General features: G+C 38.5%; 1 protein-coding gene across 1 annotated transcript in view; it reads right to left on the reverse strand.

Moving 5' to 3' along the window:
* The window catches only part of ADGRB3 (adhesion G protein-coupled receptor B3), a 736,029-nt gene that overhangs the window by 417,679 nt on the left and 296,956 nt on the right, over window positions 1–21,394 (reverse strand). The window contains exons 7-9 of the mRNA XM_037139787.2: window positions 21,157–21,321; window positions 3,586–3,687; window positions 3,109–3,215 (exon numbers count right to left, since the gene is read on the reverse strand). Coding sequence (XP_036995682.2) covers window positions 3,109–3,215; window positions 3,586–3,687; window positions 21,157–21,321 — 374 coding nt within the window. The remainder of the gene's footprint in view (window positions 1–3,108; window positions 3,216–3,585; window positions 3,688–21,156; window positions 21,322–21,394) is intronic.

Raw genomic sequence — 21,394 nt, forward strand, 5'->3', positions numbered from 1 at the left:
GGACAGAATGTTTACTCTGTCTCACTAAGTGTATTGCTCCCCTGTGACCCTTCAGTTTCTTTCTATGGAAACTGAGGCGGGTCTACCCTACTTGCAGGTTCCTGGGAGGACTTGAGTTCATTTGTGGAGATGCCCAGCTCAGTGTCTGGTATTTTTCAGGGGATAAATACACAGAAGCTGCATTTTATTATAGAATATCATGCTCTTGGTTTACATGTACAAGTGAACAAGGGCAAATACCCAATGGCTGTCAAATTATTGATTGATTTCTATAGTTTTCGCAATTCGAGATCGTTTCTTCTATTTCACATAGTGTTTCTGTTTCTCTGTTAAGGGACGACCTGCACTTACACAATTTAAACTCATTCAAATATTACTGTATAAGACACCAAGACAGTAAAAAATAATTTCTGTAAAGAAGTGATATCATTCATTCTTAACAAATTTGTAAGGACTGACCTATGATTTACTTAATCAGTACAGTCATTCCCATTCATTACCATGAATAAACAAGATCTGTATATGCATATTATAAGGATTAAATTTTAAAAAGTTTAATGTGTAAAATTAGAGAAAAGTAAAGTTCACTAAAAATTAAATTCAAAAGAAAATTTTTGGTTATACTTAACTCCGATATACACAGGTCTGAGTATTGGTAGCTATTAATAAAATAACCTTTATATTTCATATTGTTACATTTTATATTATGAAATTCTGTCATTATATGTGAGTATATCCCCCAGAAAAGTGCATCTAAAAAAATCTGACAACTAAATGTTGTCTGGTATGTTTATATACCAAATCAGTTATTGGTATATAACTGATTGATGACTATTTGACTGCATACAACCCTATTTCTATTATTTTTATTTTGACAGAAATAAGAGTCAGTGAAGGTTAATATCATTGATTATTGATATGCATATAAATCTATACATTATTAGATATGCATTCATGTGTAATCAGCATGTGCTGATGTGTATATTAGTATTTTATATACATTTATACACAAATGTATATATAATATAAATGCATATATATGTCTGTACATGTGAAATCTGACCAGAAAAACTGTGTTAATATAATGAGAATGGTGTGAGCAACACAGATGTGACCTGGCAGACAAGGAGAGGGGACTGGAATGCACATTTGTGAACAATGACAACTTCACTGTAGTAGTCAGTGGGGGTTGTAGACTCCATTGAGTGAGCATGTGTATTGTGTGGTCGTTGTATTCAAAATGAGTGAGTAGAGCTAAACAACAAAACAAACAAGCAAGCAGAATAAAGACAAAGACACTGAAATAGAGAACAAGGGGACAGTGACCAGAGCGGAGAGGGAAGGGAATTTAAGGGGGAAAAAGTAGAGGGATTTGGAGAATCAAATATGAAGGACACAGGGATGAGAACTGGTGGGGGGGTGGAAATGGGAGGGAGGTGGGGAGCAAGGGGTGGGGGTGCTGGGATGGGAGAAATAGACAAAAAAACTGTACTTGAAAAATAACTAAATAAAATTATTGAGGAAAAAAACAAAATGAGTGAGTAGAACAATGAATCTGCATGGAATTTTGCATTTAGCTTGAACACTCTTTGAGGAAATTATTTAGATGATTCAGAAGACCACAGCTAGGGGCAACTGCTGATTGGCAGCTTCATGACAACACACCCACTTATGAATCACGTCTCATGCAGAGTTTTGGGTAAAACATCAAATCACCCAGGTGACTCAGTCCCACTACAGCCCAGATTTGGAGATTTGGCACCCTGTGACTTCTGGCTTTTCCCAAAACCAAAATCACCTTTGAAAGGGAAGAGATTTCAAACTATCAATGAGATTCAGGAAAATATGATGGAGCAGCTGATGGCAATTGGGGGAACTGTGTGAAGTTCCAAGGTGCCTACTTTGAAAGGGACTGAGGCACCATTGTCCTATGTATAATGTTTCTTGTATCTTTTATCTTCTTCTATAAATGTCTCTATTTTCAATATTACATGGCTGGATACTTTCTGGACAGATCATTAAATGTATATGTGTGTACATACACACACACACAAATATACACAATAACAAAAATAAGGTTCTGCATAGCCAAATAATCATCAATTCTATTGTTGGTTCAGTAAATAAACATTTAGCCAGAATTTGTTTTTCAGATCTTTAAAAATGTACTTTTTTCCTGTTAATCAAATATTTTTACTTCATTGACATGAGTTATGATTGTATAAGGTGCTTCTCCATCCACAAGCAAGAATGTTATTTGTTTTGTTTTTTTTTTTTCAAAGAAGTACACATATTTGGGAGTAACAGTAAGAGAAGAAAACAAAAGCACAACAAAATGTAAAGGCTCTTAACTAAGCATTCTTCCTGCCAATGTTTCATTTTTCTGTTGTCTCATGATCCCATTTTTGTCCTAAACCCCATGATGCTTATCCATGTAAAGAGTTCTTCTCCACTGTTAGAATGAAAGGACAACCGTCCCTAACAAATGAGAATGATTTGCACTTGCTATACACCCAGGAAAGTTTAACTGTGCTCAAAATATTCATACATCATACTCTGGGAAAAGAGGGGCTGTTTTCTAAAAAAATGGCCCACATAATCTAGTGCAAGTAATTAATTTTCTCTGGCGCAACAACACTGGGATTCTGTTCATGTATTAACATCAAAATGCAGTGAGAAATTTGATACCTAAGTGACACAGCTTTATCAATTCCTAACTACTAAATGGTAAAGAATTTAATTTGAAAATTGTATGGTATTTTGAAATGTCTCATATACTCTTTAACACAGATTTGTGCCAATCATGATAAACAGTTTTATTCCTTTCAATTAAACAGTAATAGATTTTCCTCAGTCCTTTCAGCCATTAGACAAAGAATTCTTTCATTTAAGTAGCAGGATCCATCAAAACCCATACCCTAGGAACCAAACAGTTTAGCACTGACTTATAAAAATTAGTTTTCTATCACATCCCTTTTTCCCATAGGCATTTTTTTTCAGAGGTTTTTTTTCTCTTTTATGTGATTGCACAGCAGAAGGTTAAATTCTCACACAGTGATCATTAGCAAAAATAAACAGAGCAAGTACTAAAGCTGGCTTTGCACCTACTGAATGCTGCAAGTGTCTGTACTCATTTGATATGCATCTTGCAAAGCTCGGCTGTTCCCAGAAGGCCACTCCATGAAGACTGAGAGAGCAGCGTCTGCTAGTGGTGCCTGCGAGTCACAAAGAACAGAGAGAAGCTTTATAGCAGGGATGCTAGAAGGCATTGCATAACTGGGAGGCAGACTAAAACACGGGGTCTGTGCACTTTCTTGCTTTCAAAAAAGCACGCATGTGAAATTGTCATTTTGGTGATTTTTGTAATGTGTATCAGTCACCCTGAGAAACCACTGTATCAGCAATATTTTCGAAGTTTTTTCATTGGCTCCATTTATGAAGCACTTCACCAAAATTGTCTCATCATTTGCTTGTTACACAGACTTATTTATGGCATAGGACAAAAAACATGACTTCATAAGCAAACAGCATGCTGTTCTTGGACAGCAATTTTCATTTGAGTTTGGGTGGGTCATCCTACTTTACCTGTGGCATTCAGTGGGCACTGGTTAAAGGCCAGGTCGCCCGCTGGTGTCCTTTTCCACACCATGGACATCAGATAATCCTCTGGGCATATTTCATAAGGTGCTGAAATTTAAAACAGAGGGACTTGAATTCAACAGTGCTTATGTATTTTTAATATCGGCAGTAAACAGTTTTCAAATGCATTGCTCTAACTGTAGATTTCTTTCATTTTCTTTAAAGTATATTGTTTATTGAAAAATTATACATGTCTCCATAAACAAACAAATTAAAAAACCCACCAGGTTTCATCTCATTAACTACAAAATCTTTGCAGAAATGTACTTTCTTTTGAAAGTGCTAACCATATAGGCTTTTAAAAAATCATTTGGATTTGTCTATAAATTGATCATTATATTCAAGCATAAAAATAAAAAAATCTTTCTGATATAATATTTTGTAATGTTATACAATAAAATAATCTCTAATAAACTGAAAGCCATATTATAATTACTAGCTGTAATAATTAAGAATAAAACTGAAAGGGCAAAAATATATAACATTTTAATTCTTTATACAAGGGCAATAACGGCAATCATACTACATAATATAAAATCGAAGGGCAGATAAAGAACTTCCCAGACAAGAAAAAGCTAAAGGAGTTCCTCATCACCAAACCATTATTATATCAAATGTTAAAGTGACTTAAGAAAAAGAAGATCACAACTATGAACAATAAAATGGCAATAAGTACATACCATCAACAACTGAATTTAAAAAACAATCTAGGCAAACAAGAAAAACAGAGACAGATTTGTGGATACAGAGAGTATTTTGATGGTTGCCAGATAGGAGGGGGGTATGGGGGACAGTGGGTGAGAGGTGAGGGGATTAAGAAGTACAAATAGGTAACTACAGAATAGCCATAGAGATGTAAAGTACAGCATAGGAAATGGAGTAGCCAAAGAACTTTATACATATGACCCATGGACATGAACAATGAATGGTATGTGGATGGCCTGAGAGAGCAGGGTCTGCTGGGTGGAGGGGAGCAAAGGAGGAAAATGTAATAGCATGATCAACAAAATACAATTTAAAAATGAAAAAAATTAAAATAGCCCTGGCTGGTGTAGCTCAGTGGATTGAGTGAGGGCCTGCGAACCAGAGTATCGTGGTTTGATTCCCAGTCAGGGCACATGCCTGGGTTGCAGGCCAGTTCCCAGCAGGGGATGCACAAGAGGCAACCATACACTGATATTTCTCTCCTTCTCTCCTTCCCTTCCCCTCTAAAGATAAATAAATAAAATCTTTAAAAATAGAAAATTAAAATAAAATGATTTGATCTTTTGGCCTTATTATTTTCAAAAGCTTAATTTATTTACTGAGGAAAGAAACTTAAAGGGAATATCAACTATAACAGATGCAAACCAGAAATATTTTCATGGAAAGCCAAAGAATTCACAAAAGAACAAGCTCTGTCTATATTGACACCTTTCTCCCAGATGAAAGAACACCTGAGTCCCTTCCCTAGACACACCGACCGTGGTGCTTTTTTCGCGGCACTGCCACTTGTATGTCCCAGTGAGTACCTTTGCCTCTAGCCTGGGATCGTGTCTGCTCCTCTCTGTATCTTGCGCCTACTGGTGCATCTGGTACATAGAAGTTGCTCAAAATTGAATAAGTGAACATGCTAACATATGGTTATATAATTGCATTTATTTAATAAATAAGGACCTAAAATAGTAAGTACCTAATATACACATGAGTGTGACTTCCTGGGAGAAATTTCTCCCTCTGTAGATAATATGCTACTTGATCCATGCTAGTCATAATTCTACTGATACCAAATCTACATCCAAATTTACAAACTCACTAGGATATATTAACAGTTATTAGAAGAATGTAATTTGATACATTACAATATTGAAATAATATTTCCCTTATAATTACCTAGGATAAGATGAATGCTTTAAACACGTGGATATTTGAGAACTGAAAGTGACATTAAAGATCACCTAGGCCGTCTTCTTATTCTTACCAGAGGAGAACACCAGGGCCCCGAGGGGAGAGGTGCATCTACAGCGACAGAGCTGCGGGAGGCTCCGCAGGACTGGGTTCTGGAGCCCTGACTCCGCAGTAGCTTTCCTTTTGACTTCCTGCATATCCTTTGTGCTCCCTTGAGTTGTTCAAGATAATCTCCCTCTAGATTTTCATTAAAACGCATAGGCACTTGTTTCTAACTTATGGAATCTTCACGTGGTGGGTGGTTTACCAACCAATTCAACTTTTACCAACCCCATTTTCAAAAAAATGTCTTCTCTTCACCCCACCAAGGATCTCCTAACCCGACGCACTCATGTTAGTCATTACTCAGGGAAGCACTTCATACTCTGAGTTCTCCCTCCTCCTTGGAGACACTTCCTTAAGGGTCTCAGAAAGCTGTCCTCTCTCAGCCTCCACTGAGCATGTGGGCCATTCCTCCTCTTCTCATGCACTGTGTTTTCACAGAATGATCCAACTCTTACTATTTTTTATTGTTAAACATTTCCCTTAGATAATTTCAAACATATTAATAAGTCAATTTTACCTCAATCAAATAAATGATATATGTACACATGTATTTTTTCTACATGTTAAAAATAATAGTAATATTCTGGAGCCCTTATTAAGAGTCTTCCCTGCCTGGATTCATTTACTCTTCCCTTAGAAACCTTACGAGGTAGAGACTACCCATTTACCATAAGGAAAAATACGCCCAGAGAGGTGAATTAATTTTTTGAGGGGGGGCCCAAAGATTCTTCATGTTGGATTCAGAGAAAAAACTAAGGGCAGCAGAGAACAACCGGGTGGAAGGAATCACCTTGCCAAGGAGCCCCACACCTCCCCCATCAAGAGCCAAGCCACGCCCTCTTTGCCCAGTCACCCCCCAGGCTGTTGCAGGGGCAGAAGGGCTGAGGTTGATGAGGCCCCTTCCTGGGACCTAAGGGCTAGATTTGCCACTAAATTTGGCCTGGGATAGGTGGTGCCAAATAGAGACAGAGCCATTATATGTCGAAACTATAAAATCACAAAATGAAATCCATTACAAAAAAAGTAAAACTCAAGTGAGGGTAGAGACAGCCTCTGTGCAGAACTCCATCCTCCAAATTACAAGAACAGAAGCACAGAGAAATAAATTAAGTGATGCAGCAGCCGTCACCAGCCAACGGTCAGCAACCACCCACTCCCACATTGTCCACTGCTTCCCAGGAAGTCATCCATTTGAATTAGGGGAACAACTTCATTGGTTCATTCAGCATTTACCTACCATGTGCTATGTTCCAGAGAGGACCAATGGTGTCTGAAAGAAGCTTTCTCTGCCTCATGCAAGAAGCCTTCTCTGCCTCAGGGAGGAGACAGAGATCAAACAAACAAACACACCATTACTTGAGTACAACTATGATAAACACTGCAAACAGTATAAGCTGTTGTTTCAATATCAAAGCTGAAGAACCAAAGAAGGCTTCCTGGAGGAAGTAATGCTTATTAAGACTGGCTATGTAAGGTACAGTAAGCATTCCAGGAGGAGGTAACAGTATTTGCGAAGGCCTGAAAGGAGAGAAGAGCTTGGTGAACCCAGACCCCTGGAGCTGGGCACAAAAGAATAAGGAGTATGGAATAATGAATGGGTTGGAGAAACAGGCCAAAGTCAGCACCTGGAGGCCCCCATCAGCAGCCACTGAAGGGTTCTAACAGCAATTAGCAAGAGTTGATTTGTAATTTTAAGATGTTTTGCCTTCTGTGGGTAAAAGGAAGTGCAGCAGGTAGGGTAAGACCACTGAGGAGGCCAAGGCAGTGCTTTCACCCAGAAGTGATGATGGCCTTCGGGAGGATGATTATACTAAAGAGGAAAATCAGTAGGTGGACATGAGGTCAACAGTTTCGGGGATAGACTAAGTGATATAGGGAATGAGGACCAAAGGGGACAAGCATGATGCTTGCTTTCTGCACTGAAGGGCTGGATATAAAGTGACAACTACTGCTCAGCATCTTCCCCCTTAACTGAATTTTCATGCCACCTCAACAGTGTACTCTCTACAATGAAGATTAACCCCAGCACTTGCTACTTAAATCCTTTCCAAGGTTCTCCAGTCCTGCCCAACAAAGATAACCAGGCTCAGTGTGATGAAAAAGGCCCTCTAGTGATACCTAAACTGACCTTCCAGTTCCAGTTCACATTTATTCGCCTGTGCTTCAGCTTCACAGAATTAACTGTCATCGTCCATGCATTCCACACCAATTCACACTTACCGGACTTTACAAGAGCTGTCTCCTCTACTTAAAATTCTCTCTGCTCTTTTTTCATTTGTTTTGTTTTAAATTCCTATGTATCTTTAAAAGATAAAGATATTAATCTTTAAATATCTTAAATGGCGATATTCTCTGGGAAGCCTCTATTAATACCTTAGTCACGGAATATACAAAGTATTATGGGTCTTCTCACAATAGATTTAAAATATTTGGTTAAATGCTTTGGTTATGTGTGTGAAACTCTCCAAATCCTAAATTTTGCTGTTTAGGAGACTAATGATGCTTTTCTTTATTTCCCTTCAATCGGCTATAATGAACTTGGATGGTGTCCAACATATAGTAGGTGATCAAAACGCCTTTGTTAAGTGAATCACTCTTACTAAGGAGACAAGATAGTAGATCGGCCCTGTCTAAAGGAACTTTCTGCAGTGATGCAAATGTATTTCCACTGTCCAATATGGTCGCCATGAACCAAATGTGACCATGGGAGTACTTGAAATGCAGCCTGGAAAACTGAGAACTGAATTTTAAATTTCATTTAACTTCAACTAAAGTAAAATTAAATCTTAATAGCCACAGTATTGGACAACACTGTAATAAATAATTATGTTTTCTGTAAAAGTCAGCCAAAACTACTAAAGAATATGAAAAAAAGGAAAATTAGACTACATGTTAAAGCAAAATACATCATGCATAGTCTATTTTATAATTGAATTCTATATAAAACAACTAGCCTATTTTAAAAGACATAGCAATCATTAATCTAATGTTACTAGGATACTAAATTATTTTTGTTTCATATATACATCCAAACTTCTGTCCAATATCGTCTTCATCATCATCTCTTCATTTGTAATCATTCACATTCACTTCAATTGTACTTTGGTTTTCAGTGTTCAAACTCAAATTTTCCTTGGTTCGTTGACGAAACATGAAATAAATTTCATAAAACTTCTTGCTATAAGTTTTTTTTATTTGGTCTTGATATAAACTAATAAAGAAGCAATTTGCACCACAGACTTATTTCCCACTAGTGGTTTCAGAAAGCTTTTCACACCTATTGTTATTCTGAAAGCACTCCTCTGGGCAATGCCCCTCCCCCACGGTCGACTGTGTGGTCAGAAAATCTGGTAATTGCAAGCGTTTACCACTAGATGGCACAGGCGGGCCAATAGGGTGAAACATTTACTAGGCCAGCCACTGAAACCTGTAAGGTTCAAAATCATGATGGGCAGAGGTAGTAACTTAACAGTATACTTAGAAATATGGGTCAGTGCTTGATTTTTAAAGGTATATTGTTAGAAAAAAATAAAATGTCTTCTTTTCATGTAGGTACAATGTTTAGTGATTAAACCAGCCTGTTACAACACCCTTCGATCTAGCCCCTTGTTGCAGCTCCCACATCTCCAAGCTCACTGCCCCCACCTCAGCTACACAGGCCCCTCGAGGCTTCTCCAATAGTCCAACCAAGCTCCTGCCTGGGAATCTGTACACATGTTCTCTCCCCCCGGTCTCCCCTACTGCCTTTAATTTTATTTAATTTCTTCAGGGGGGTGTTTGACTACCCCCAAACACTCCCCTCCTTTATTGTTCTTCAAAACACTTGTCACCTTATAACTTCTACATATTTTTCTAGCTTTCTACATATTTCTTTGCCTCTTCCTGCTAGAAAGTGAGCATAATAAAGATGGTGATTTTCCTATTTTGTTTCACTTCTAGAGTACATAGCACTTACAAGTCCAGCATTCATGATATACATGTACATACACTTTTAACGAAAAAATGACTAAATCTTTTGAAAAGATCTACTTTTGATCACCCCAAATACTGAAGATGACACAAATGAGGATGATTCAGTAATGAGGACAGTGTGTGTGGTGCGTATATGTAGTTAATAGGCCAGCAGTAGATAGGACCTGTAAGAGACAGAGGTTAGCAACTATGATTTTCCTAAAAGATTAGTCAAGTGAGGCTTCCAGAGTATCAGGTGTTGGCAAACGTTTACCTTGCAGAGTATGTCTAACTTGGTAAAGGTCCAAGGGACCCTTTTCAGAATCCCCTCATGGGATCTGCATACATCCTACCTGGTCAAGGTGGAAGCTGATTAAATGTGTAGCTTTTCTTTTCCCAACCACAGCCCTCAGTTATTAATGCCCATTTACCTACTGACAACCATTATGGTCTCCTTCCAATAGATACTACCCCCCCAAATCACAGTCATTTTCTAAATCTAGAGGGGTTGACAAGCCTTGTTTTCTTCACGGTAGATTCAGAAGCGTTGGATTCATTTTGGCTCTTAGAGACAGAAACACAGGGTACAGATGATAAGAAAGATGGCAGGGAATCATACATTCCTGTTGCAAATTGGCCCAGGATTTTCAGCTTTTTAGTAGCAATGTCAAATCCCACAGTGCTTTAAATATTTCATCAAAGGTGATTTGGCATACTTTGAATATTATATCTTTAAAACTTACTTCAGAAAGTAGGTCTACTTATGCTCATACCAAAAGGAAAACAGCCTAGAAATCAAAATAAAAATTTATTTTCTTGCATCTTGCATTTCTGCCATTGCCAGTGGCGGCTCTCCTCAGTGCCAGAATCCGTTCATTCTACAGATGTTCACTGAGCTCCACAATGTTCTAGTCACCTTGGTGAAAATAGCACATAAAAAGGATGAACGGGACTAGTCAAGGTCTCTCAACTCTCCAAATGGTAAGAGAGATAGTAAGTGAAGAGCACACCATACAGAACACTGGCTGTGCTCTGAGAAGTCCTGGCTGCCCCAAGGAGTACTTTAGGGGAGAGCTCATCAGCGGAGAGTTTCCAGAAGATGTCCAAGCTCAGGTGCAAAAATAAGCAGGAGCTAGCCAGGAACGAAAGGGAAAATGTATCTTAAAAACCACACACGGGAAGATCCAGGGTACAAGGAGAACACGGGACACTCGAGGAACTGGGAGCATTTCAGAATAACTGGAATGTGGCTTTGGGATGAGTAGAAGTGGGAGGAAGAAGGTTAATATATGATGAGGTAAATTGGTAGCTTAAATTTAAGGGCAAGGGAAATGTATTACAATGTTTTGAATGCTGGACCTCCAGTGTGGAGAATGAATTGAAGCAATGTGAGTCAGACAGAAGGCAGGGAGGCCTGTGATAAATCCAACTGGTGTAATTGGGGAAAGGGCGTGGAATCACAGGACATGGCAGTGCAAGCTGTATGGACTCACAATCTAGTTAGTGGGTGGTTTGGGCTCAGCTCCATAACTGCATGTAGGAGGTGAGGAAGAGAGAGAAATTAAAATGAAATTCAGGCTCCCAGGAAGCACGTCTGGTGTGCTACACACTGAGACCCAGCACATGAGAACAGAACTTGGGAAAGAAGATGCTGCAAATACTTCTGAGTTTGAGACATTTGAGCCTGTCTCGGTGTTATCAAGAAGTTGGTTGGAATATGGAACTAAAGCACATGAGAGAAACATAAGCTGGAGACAGAGATTTGGGTTATTTTTTTTCCTGTTTAATGCTACATATGTGCATTTTGTAAATTAGAAAATACATAATTAGCTCAGGCCACTCTCTGTGCTCGAAATAAAACCATATTATTGTGTAGCAATATGAAGGACTCTTGTTTCTTATGCCTTTAGTAAAATGGAACAGCAACTCATTTCATCAGATGAAAGATCCCACTGTTTGCTATCATGAGGGCAAAGATATAAAAACCCATTTGTAAGATACAACTGCACTTAACGCTGCAAGTATGTGGTTAGCATGATCCCTTAAAACAAGGTAGCAATTACCTAGGGATTAGCTGTTAATCTGTCTACTCAAAGTGATTTTCCATCTCTTAAAAACAGCAAAAATTATACAGGTTTAAATCCATCTGATGTAGAAAATTAGTTTTCACCCCTTCTACTACAATTTTAGCATTAGAGAGAAATTGATTCCGGTGCAGAGCTGGCGCGCAGGGGGGAAAAGGGCACCACTATACATGACACCACGTTTTGAATCTCACTTGCTGGCCATTCACTAATTCTCATGCCTTGGGAATGCCCTGAGCTGGGGGACACAGAGGTGGGTGAGAGAGATCCAGGGTTCGTGCTCACACAGCTCCTGGCTCCCATTTCAGCACTGGGGCCTTCTCACATGAAGAATGCGTGGTGCAGCTAAGGTCTGAGGGAAGAAAAAGAGTGTTTGTCGAATGTGTTTCTAACAGCCTTCCTTATAGAGAAAATAGTTCTCATCAGTCTCAAGTTGAAAGAACATACAGTTAGAACAGCAATATTTACCTACCACTGTGACTTAGGTGCTCTTCTAAGTGCATTCCATATTTTAATCCATCTAATTCCTCATAATAACCTGATGAAGTGGATGCAAGTATGATCCTCATTTTAAATGTGAGGGAACTAAGGCAGAAGAGAAATCACTCATGCAGGACACGGTGGACCGATGTCAGTCAAACACCTCTCTCAGTCCAATCTTATAGCTGTTATGCTGTCTCTGAGCATTTGCTGTATAGTAAATAAGGTATATACATATTTTGCAAAAATTTGTTTCTAGTCTGCAAGTCAGCATGAAGTTTAAATTCATTAGCAAACAATGTGTGTTACAGGTTGTTTGTTTGAGTCCTTCCTTGGTCTAGACCAGCAGTCCCGAACCTTTTTGGCGTCAGGGACCGGTTTGGTGGAAGACAATTTTTCCATGGACCAGGGGGTGGTTGGGGATAATTTCAGGATGATTCAAGCCCATTACATTCAGGCCCACCTCCTGCTGTGCAGCCTGGTTTCTAACAGGCCCAGACCAGTACCTGTCTGCAGCCCCTTGGTCGGGGGACCCTGGTCTAGACCGTTTTATATCAATATATACAAATATCTGAAAATTCTGGATTATTATTTTCTTAAGCTATATATTTCAGTTCAGCACACAAGATCAGTTGTAGTTCCAACCTGTTAATAATAATAAAAATAGGCATCTACCTTTAATTGTGAAGACTATAACCATTACTTTCAGTGAGTTTTAAGTTTCATATCAGGGTACAAAGAGGCTTCTGCTGGAGAACTGTGTTTACTTGCTTTTTCATGTTCTCTGAGACCCTGAGGAGGGTAACAGAGCCTCACAGCCTTCTCCAGGTCACGGCACGTGTAGAAAATAATACAGTTTGGAGGTACATTGGGGTAACTGGCAAGGTTTTTCCAGTCTGGGGACCACGGGCCACACCCCCCAGTTTGCCCGCCACCCTGAGACCTTTGGAACCGCCATCTGGGCACACCTGGGTCCAGTTCTAGCCAGTTCAAGGCTACCAGAGTGCCTTCAGGAGCTCTGGCCAAAAAGAAGAAACTGGACCGAGATTTGGGGGAAATTAAGAAACTTGCTATAAAAACTTAACACATATTTTACATCCAATATCTCATGGATTTATTTCTAAGGAAGGGAGGATTGTGCCACAAATTGTAACTATAAAAAAAGAATAGTATATATGTTAAAATGTCCATTGCAATTCTAATTAACTAACAGCATTTTGAAAGAATAAGAGATTATAAAGCATAAGGCATTACTATCCTAGTCATTTTGAAACTTTTCATCATGCTTTATATAAATGATTTTATTAGTCCAGTTATAGCACTTATGATATTGAATAAAAACATTCAAAAGAGAAAGTATCTAATGATCTACTACACTTAACTGGGTTCCATGTAGGCTAGTGGATTTGGGAGGTAGAACATAGATAACTCATTTGCAATGAGCTGGAATTCTAACAAAGAGCTATAATAATATATGTGTGTAATAGTAAATACAACAAGGGGAGCACAAGCAAGCTTACAGGGGCTCGAAGAAAGAAAATCACTCATCTGACTATGGGAGAAAGAAGAATGATTAAGGTAGGAGACATCTTTTAACAGTATAAGCAACAGGAGAAAAAATGTGTATATATATATAAAATGTCCTTGGAAAGCTAACTAGCTGATGGATGAAGATCCCATATGAACTACATTGGGCAATTAATGAGAATCTTGGAGGTTTTTTGAGCAAGGGAGTCATGTGACTAAGGCCATGAGTTGGGAAGAATAATCAGGTAAACCTGTGTGGAAGAGATGACAAAAGGTAGTTGTTGCAATCACATGTTTAAATGGATAAAGAGGACTTACACTGCCATTTAATAATTCTAATTAGTTATAGTATTTCATCTTTTCATCCTTAAAACAATCTCCCCCGAGGTGCACATTACTATCCCCATTTTATACATGAGGACACTGAGGCCCAAAGCCAAACTTTGTTTGGCTCTAAGTCCCCTGCACTTCGGACCACACTGCCCCACCCCCACAAGCAAGCAGTGGCCAGGAGAAGAGAAAGCAGGGGCACTGGATTGGGGGGGCACTTGATGGAGGTGGAATCCAGCACTAACTCGAGGACTGGTAAGAAGAAGAGATGACTTCAGATGACAGGAATGATTTGGTGGTCAAAGAGAAACACCCTTCTGGTGAGACCGTCTGATCTGATACCCTGCCTGAAACTGGCTCTCAGGTATTGGAAGAGATGAGAGCATAAAGATGCAGAGCTGTGGGTGCTTCTCACCCAGGTGACGGCTGGAGAGAGAGACAGCAACCAGACAGCGCCCATGCAGGGCCTCAGGGTCAGGGTCGTCCCATGTCGGGGTGTCCGTGCACAGGGAAATGAGTGGGAAGAGGGATGTCAAGGACCCTGTTCAAGTTTACAGTGTCGATAAACTTTGAATCCAAAAAGGGGTTTTACTAGTTACAATAATTTGCATTTTTTTAATTTAAAAATAATTAAATGGTTTCTAAAATATGTTTATTTTTCCTATAAAAACAATATGGGATGAAAGGGAATACAGTGAAAAGTGCTGCTTAAATTTTTTAATTTCAATTTGATAATGATCAGCATGTTGTCAAATATTTCTAAATTTGACAAGGTAGGTTAATATGAAATTACAACAAATCGCTTTTTAAGTTTCTGCTGTAGCAGAAGCTATGAGAATTTTCTCAAAGTCTCAGCTGATGAGCAATCTGATAAGGCAAATTATGATAAATATCTCCATAGCAACAGGTGTGACTAAGGCACATATAGTACTATCTGGGATACACATTCATTATTTTAGACCCCAGGGATTCTGCCTGTGACATTTAGTTCATTTGCTGCAGAACTGTAGCCTGGAGTAGGTAATAAAACGCTTTCTTAGATACTTATTAAGCAACAGGTAATGTCTTTCACCCAGGGGTACCCAGTTTCAATTCATTTCCCTACTTTATGAATGTATCTGAGGTGCTGTGGCAGAACAAACAGAACACTGAAGATGACAGACGTCAATACTTAGTGCCACCTACTGTGGACACCCAACTCAGCGCGTGGTTTTAGGTGAACAACTGATATGGACACTCAGGGGTGACATGGTTTGCTCTGCCCCAAAATATTCAGTGCAGACACTTGCTTTAACCTTTGAAAGCTATAATAATATTGAACATGTAATAATATAATTCCTAAGAGAGTATACTCATAACATTTGACTGCAAAAATAAAGATGAAATGCTAATGAATTTGGAGCTTTTTTAAAGTACTATTAGTGATAATCTTGTGGTTTGGAATGAAAAATTATAAAGCAGGGGCCAACCTTCATGTGAATATTTCAATGTAAAGCAGTATGCTTTTTTCTCTTTAGAAATATAGGAACACTTTGTAAAGTAAATGATTGTCTAATCCCTATGTTGTATGCATGAAACAAACACAAAATAATATTGAATATAAGCTCTAATTGAGGTTATAAAAATAAAAATAATTAAAAACTGTAAATTTTATGCCACATATCTGGGTGTCTAATAATGATTACATTTAGCTTTAAAAATGCAGTGGTCCTCACAGTTTAGAAGTCTGACTTATTAACTTGTTAAACTTCTCTCTAACAAAGACAAAGTACTGTATCAATAGTGATTAATTCACCACTTCTCCACCTGGGAACAGAGGAGGAAATAAGTCAATGTGAGCTAAGGCTTCATTCATCCTCCTCCTTGACAACACCCCCCGCCCCCGCCGCCATAGAATGTTACAGAGCCCTGTGTGCTGAGAGCTATCAGCTTTGGAAGACAGGAGGTAGTGAGCGGTGCTCCTGCCCAGGGGGAGAGGAGCTGGGGTGGCAGGACTGCAGGAGGCCTGTGTCTTGACAGTGCACAGCTTCGTATCAGACATGTTCAGACAATGCCCAAGCTGTCTCTCCTCCTCTCCACAGAGGAGGAATGAAGGGGACTGAGAGTTACGTAAAGACAAAACCACCTTTCTTTGTTCACAACAAGTAGTTAAAAGCCTAATTTCCTTTAAGGGACTGCTTTTAAGAGACCTCATTTTGGTTAAAACATGAGTGGGCTAGGGAGACCTAAAATGGACTGTCTGTATTGTCATTATCACCCAATTCCAGAGACAATCCCTTATTATTTATGAAGAAATATACAGAAAATAAGATTGTCCATCTTCTTTAGGAGTTGAAGCAGAGGACTGTTTGCCATTTTTTCATTAATTTTACTACTTTATTTATTTATAGTAGTCCCACCCTTACCCATAGGTGTTAAGCTCCAAGGCCTCCAGTGGATGCCAAAACCGGCAGTAGTGCCAAACCCTATGTATACTATGTTTCTTTCCTATACAAGCATACCTATGATACAGTTCAATTTATAAACTGGGGACAGCAATCAGAGATTAGCAACAATAACCAATAATAAAATAACCAATGTTAAAATATATTGTAATAAAATTATGGGAATATGGTATTAAGTAAAATAAGAGTTACTTGAATGTAAGCACTGCAATACTTCAACAGACCATCCATTCACCAAGAGGGCTACAAAATGACTAAGAGGTGGCAGCATGCACAGAGTGGACCCACTGGACAAAGGGATGATTCACACCCTGGACAGAATGGGACAGAATGGCATGAGATTTCATCACATTGCTACCCTGAATGGCATGCAATTTAAAACTTACACATTGTTTATTTCTGAAACCTTTCATTTAATATTTTAAGACCACAGTTGACCACAGGTTACTGAAACTCTGGAAAGTGAAGTCACAGATGAGGGGAAACTACAGTATGTATTTTGACCCAGTGTAACCTAGAAGGTAATATGCAGCAGGGTCAACATCATCTAGTAGCTTGTTAGGAGGACAAATTCACAGGCCCCTGCTAGACCAACTAGTGAGACCCTCTGGGGGCCTGGCTCCGGAATCTGTGTTTTTACAGGCTCCCGGGGTGACTCTTACTGTGCACTGATGCTTGAGAAGCACAGCTCTGGACAAGGAAGACTGACATGCAAAAAAAACAGGAGTACGATGTAAGCAGGTTTAGTGATTCATTCTTCCTACCAGAGCTCAGAGACCAAATGGAAGTCTCCCTCGGTCTCCAGAGGAGACAGAAGCCTTCTGAAGAGCAACCTTGCAGAGATAAGGGACAGTCACTCCCTCCCAGAAGGCTATGTCGCCTAAGTGGGGAGAGGATTTACATTTACGGTATTACAAGTTACCGAATGCTAATGCAAGTGCACTACAGTGTTCAAGACAAGTTAGGAATTACACACATCATTGCTAACCTCCTGTGGTATGAATGTTTCAAGTTAAATATCCCAGTAACTGCTTATCTCTAGTCTAAATTGCTATTACTCTGTACATTTATGACACAGCTATCTCACTTCACAAATTCTTCTCAGGACATTAAATCTGCAGACATACTCACCATTTGTAAATAAAAGCCATTATGACTCCAACAAGGACGTATCGTGTATAAATTAAGTTTAACGTCTACCTGTGAATGGTATGCTCCAACTCAGCAGATGATGACTGAGGAGTAATGGGTCTTGGAGTTGGAGCTGCAGGACTAGCACGCCCCTTCCCTGGGAGCACGCAAAGAGGCCCTAGAAGCCTGAAAGTGACCAGAGCCAACCCACCAGTAACGTCTGCCTTCTACACGAGATGAACCAGGGAAGTAACAGAGGACTGACATTAGTATGTTATCACAGTGTAGCAATGTGACTAAATCATAGCAGCTATTTATTACTCTTCCACTATTTCAGCCCTCAAAGCCTGAGTGTGCACAATGAGACTGACGTCAATGACATTATCATTAGGTGAGTTTGACCAATTAAAACATTGGGTAACTTAATTGTCTCCCTATAGCGACCCTATCACTCAGCTATATACACTCAACAGCATATACAGGGTCTGGCAGAAGTAATGCCACTGAGAGTGGTTGGGAGGGTATGTGAATGTCTCACACGAGATGGACAGCGATTTGAACATTTCACTGAAAAGGCCATAAGGTGCGCTTGAGTGTGATACCGTTATGTTACAGAATTACATGCTTATGATTCTGTAATAAAATATTGTTTATGTAACAAAAAGGGGGCATTATTTGTGCTAGATCCTGTGTATGTATATGTGTGTGTGTATATATATGCATCACATATATTAGATATACTACATAAAATATATATATACTGCTAACTATAAAACATAAATATAATATATAAAAATAAATGTATTTTTCCTTCCTCTATTTCTGTTTCCTTATGAGGACAAGAGCGATGTCTTATTTTTGGTCAGTGATGCTTTTTCTTTTAAAAATTCCAATTTATTTTTAAAAAACTAAAAAATCTAATTACAGTTCACATTCAGTATTACCTTATATCAGTTCCAGGTGTACAGCATAGTGGTTAGACAATCACATACTTCACAAAGTGTTGCCCTAATATTTCCAGTACCCACCTGGCACTGTACACAGTTATTACGATATTATTGACTATATTTCCTGTATGTGCTGCTCTCTGTAATACTTTATTTTATCTATTTACCAGTAAAGGAATATATTAATCTTGATGGGAACTTTATTTTTCATTTTTATAGTAGACACCATAACAGCTTTTGATTAAATCCAGATGATTAATCATTATTTTCATTAATTATCCAGACAAAGATGTGAGTATATTATATTTTTCTTTCCTGACAACTGAAGGTTTGTTTCTTGGCAAACTTGATTAATGTGTTTTGCATCCAAATTAAGTGAACCATAACAATAATACTAGCTATTTTCAGCAATCTGAAGAAAAACTGAGAAAGAACAGCACTAAAAATAATATCTAAAAAACACAATTTTAAAAAGAACACTTGTTGCAATTGATTATTGACAAAAGAAGGAAAATGACTTAGTAACTGTTATGATAATTCAAAAGTTTTCTCAATTTATATTGTCAGTGTTTAACCTTGGAGCCATTAGGTTGTCCCATGTGTAATATACTTTCAAATCATATGATGGGAAGAGAAAAATAGAAATGTTAAGGTTAAAACTAAATATACAAGGGTGGGCAAAAGCCGGTTCACAGTTGTGAGTACACAAAACACAGAGTTATAAAGCAAACTATTACAATAATGAGAGCCTGCAAGTCTTTTTCATAGGAATAACTGTAAAGCCACTTTTGCCCACACCTCTATATGCAATATAGCATAGCATGATACATATAATAGAAAAATTATTTACTATTCTATATAATGTGTCAGCCTACTTTAAATCATAAAAGCCAGCAAACAAACCTAGCAAATAACATACAATTCTTTTTGTAAATAAATATGTAAAATGTTTTCTAAACAGCAGGTGGCAATCTTTCAAATCAGACGGCAGCAGCCCTGTTGTACCTCGGTATATGCAGATGACAGTTTTAACAGCCCAGGTAAGAACCCTGGCATGCTTAGACTAGTTTAGGTAACTTCAAATATTAAAAGTCTCGTTTAATCATGCCCACTGTTCTAATACCATTTCTCCCTGAGGCAAAAAAAAATCCGTTCTGTATGATGCTTCTTAATTCTTATTCAGCACAGCAGCAATTTTGCACTGCTAATCTGCATAGGTATCCTTCTCAACAAAGCCCTGCATGCTGACAACTTCTTACCATTCTAAATTCATAGGGCCTTAAGAAGTAACAAACGCATTTTAGATCTCCAGTAAGCTCTAAAAAAGCCTTCTGACATTGCTACTCTTAGATTTCAGTCTCTGTTGGTATTAGAGTTGAACTCTGAGAAGTCATTAAAATTCTCAGTATGAAGAAATACAAAGTTTTGACCCCCAGATATCTCTGAGAATTCCTTGGTTTTTCTAAATTGAAGTAGTTGTGTTAGATTGAGACAGAAATCCCTAATTTTCTGAAGTGAAAAAGGAACCTTGAACGTTGCCCTTGCCCTACTCCCTAGGAACCAGAAAGCCGGCGAGATCAGCTAGCTACCACCCACAGCAACACGGCTTTAACTGGATCTTCAAACTCTCTAAGGTCGGCACTCTCCTTCATGCACAGCTGTGATGTCTTAAAACTCCATCCCCTCATCTTTTCCAGCACGTTTATTACAGTCTTCCCTATGATAGCATTCTAAAATCCTAATTTTCACTTATTTAGTAAGTCCTTACTCAATAGGTCAATAATATTTTAGGAAACATACACACAATTAGGAAAGAATCTTTGTTCTATATAATGTTTTAAAATACAGGGTGGGGCAAAAATAGGTTTACAGTTGTTTGTATGGAAAATAATGCAATAATTAATCAATAATAATACAAGAGGGAACTCTATTTCACACACTCACAACTTACTTTTGCCAAACCCTATATATGATGTATCATCCAGGCTTTCCCAACTCTCATTTTTTCCTAAGCTTACAGTTAAAATCCTTTAATGTATTTGCACTCCCATTCTTTCACTACTAATTAAGAGCTATGCTTTCATTTTAAAATCTGTTCCTCATAGGAATTTCCTTTTTCAGTGGAAAATGGGGCAAGGACAAGTAAATGGGGATGTCCAAGGTCATACATCAAGATGAATTAGCAGCAAAGTTTACAAGCGTCTGAATTTCAACATCATCTCTTTCTTTTCTCACTTAGCTATCTAACACTTGTATCTTTATACTTCTACTATAAATCATCTAAGGCAATGTGTATGGGTTGTTACTAAACAAATAATTAACGAGAATGGTAAAAAAAAACATAATACCCCAAACTAGTTTAAATCCCATCCAGCCTTGTTGTCGTTCAATATGGCTGCCTTTGCGTTACTGCAGGTTCAATGTCATTTTGCAGCGGATGGTTAAAAAACCTGTAGAACAGTCTGTGAACATAAATAGAGGCAACTCTATCCATTATGGAAATAAGTAAATTGCCCCTTATCATTAGCAATCCTTCAACTGAGGAAGTACTGCCCTAAGCAATAAAAATATTTTTAATGCTTTTTTTATACTAGACATGTTTTCATTGGGGTAACCTCAGTTCGTTCTCACCAGGACACCGCTGCTCACTGCATCTTCTCACTTCTTCACCTGTTCCTTCACACTGCTGTCCTGTAATCGCTACACCCTGGCAGGTCCTTGTTCGCCTTTCCCAGCCACCATCACACGACTTGGAACAGCCACTCCAGTGACCCCACTGATTCCACTGACCATTGGCTGAAAGAAATGTGTCATGGTCAATGTCAGCAGTCCACCACACACTGCTTTAGTAATATGAAAATCTAAGGCC

The sequence above is a fragment of the Artibeus jamaicensis genome, unplaced genomic scaffold (genome assembly GCF_021234435.1).
Source record: "Artibeus jamaicensis isolate MK-2021 breed Jamaican fruit bat unplaced genomic scaffold, CSHL_Jam_final contig_388, whole genome shotgun sequence".
NCBI classification, from domain to species: domain Eukaryota; kingdom Metazoa; phylum Chordata; class Mammalia; order Chiroptera; family Phyllostomidae; genus Artibeus; species Artibeus jamaicensis.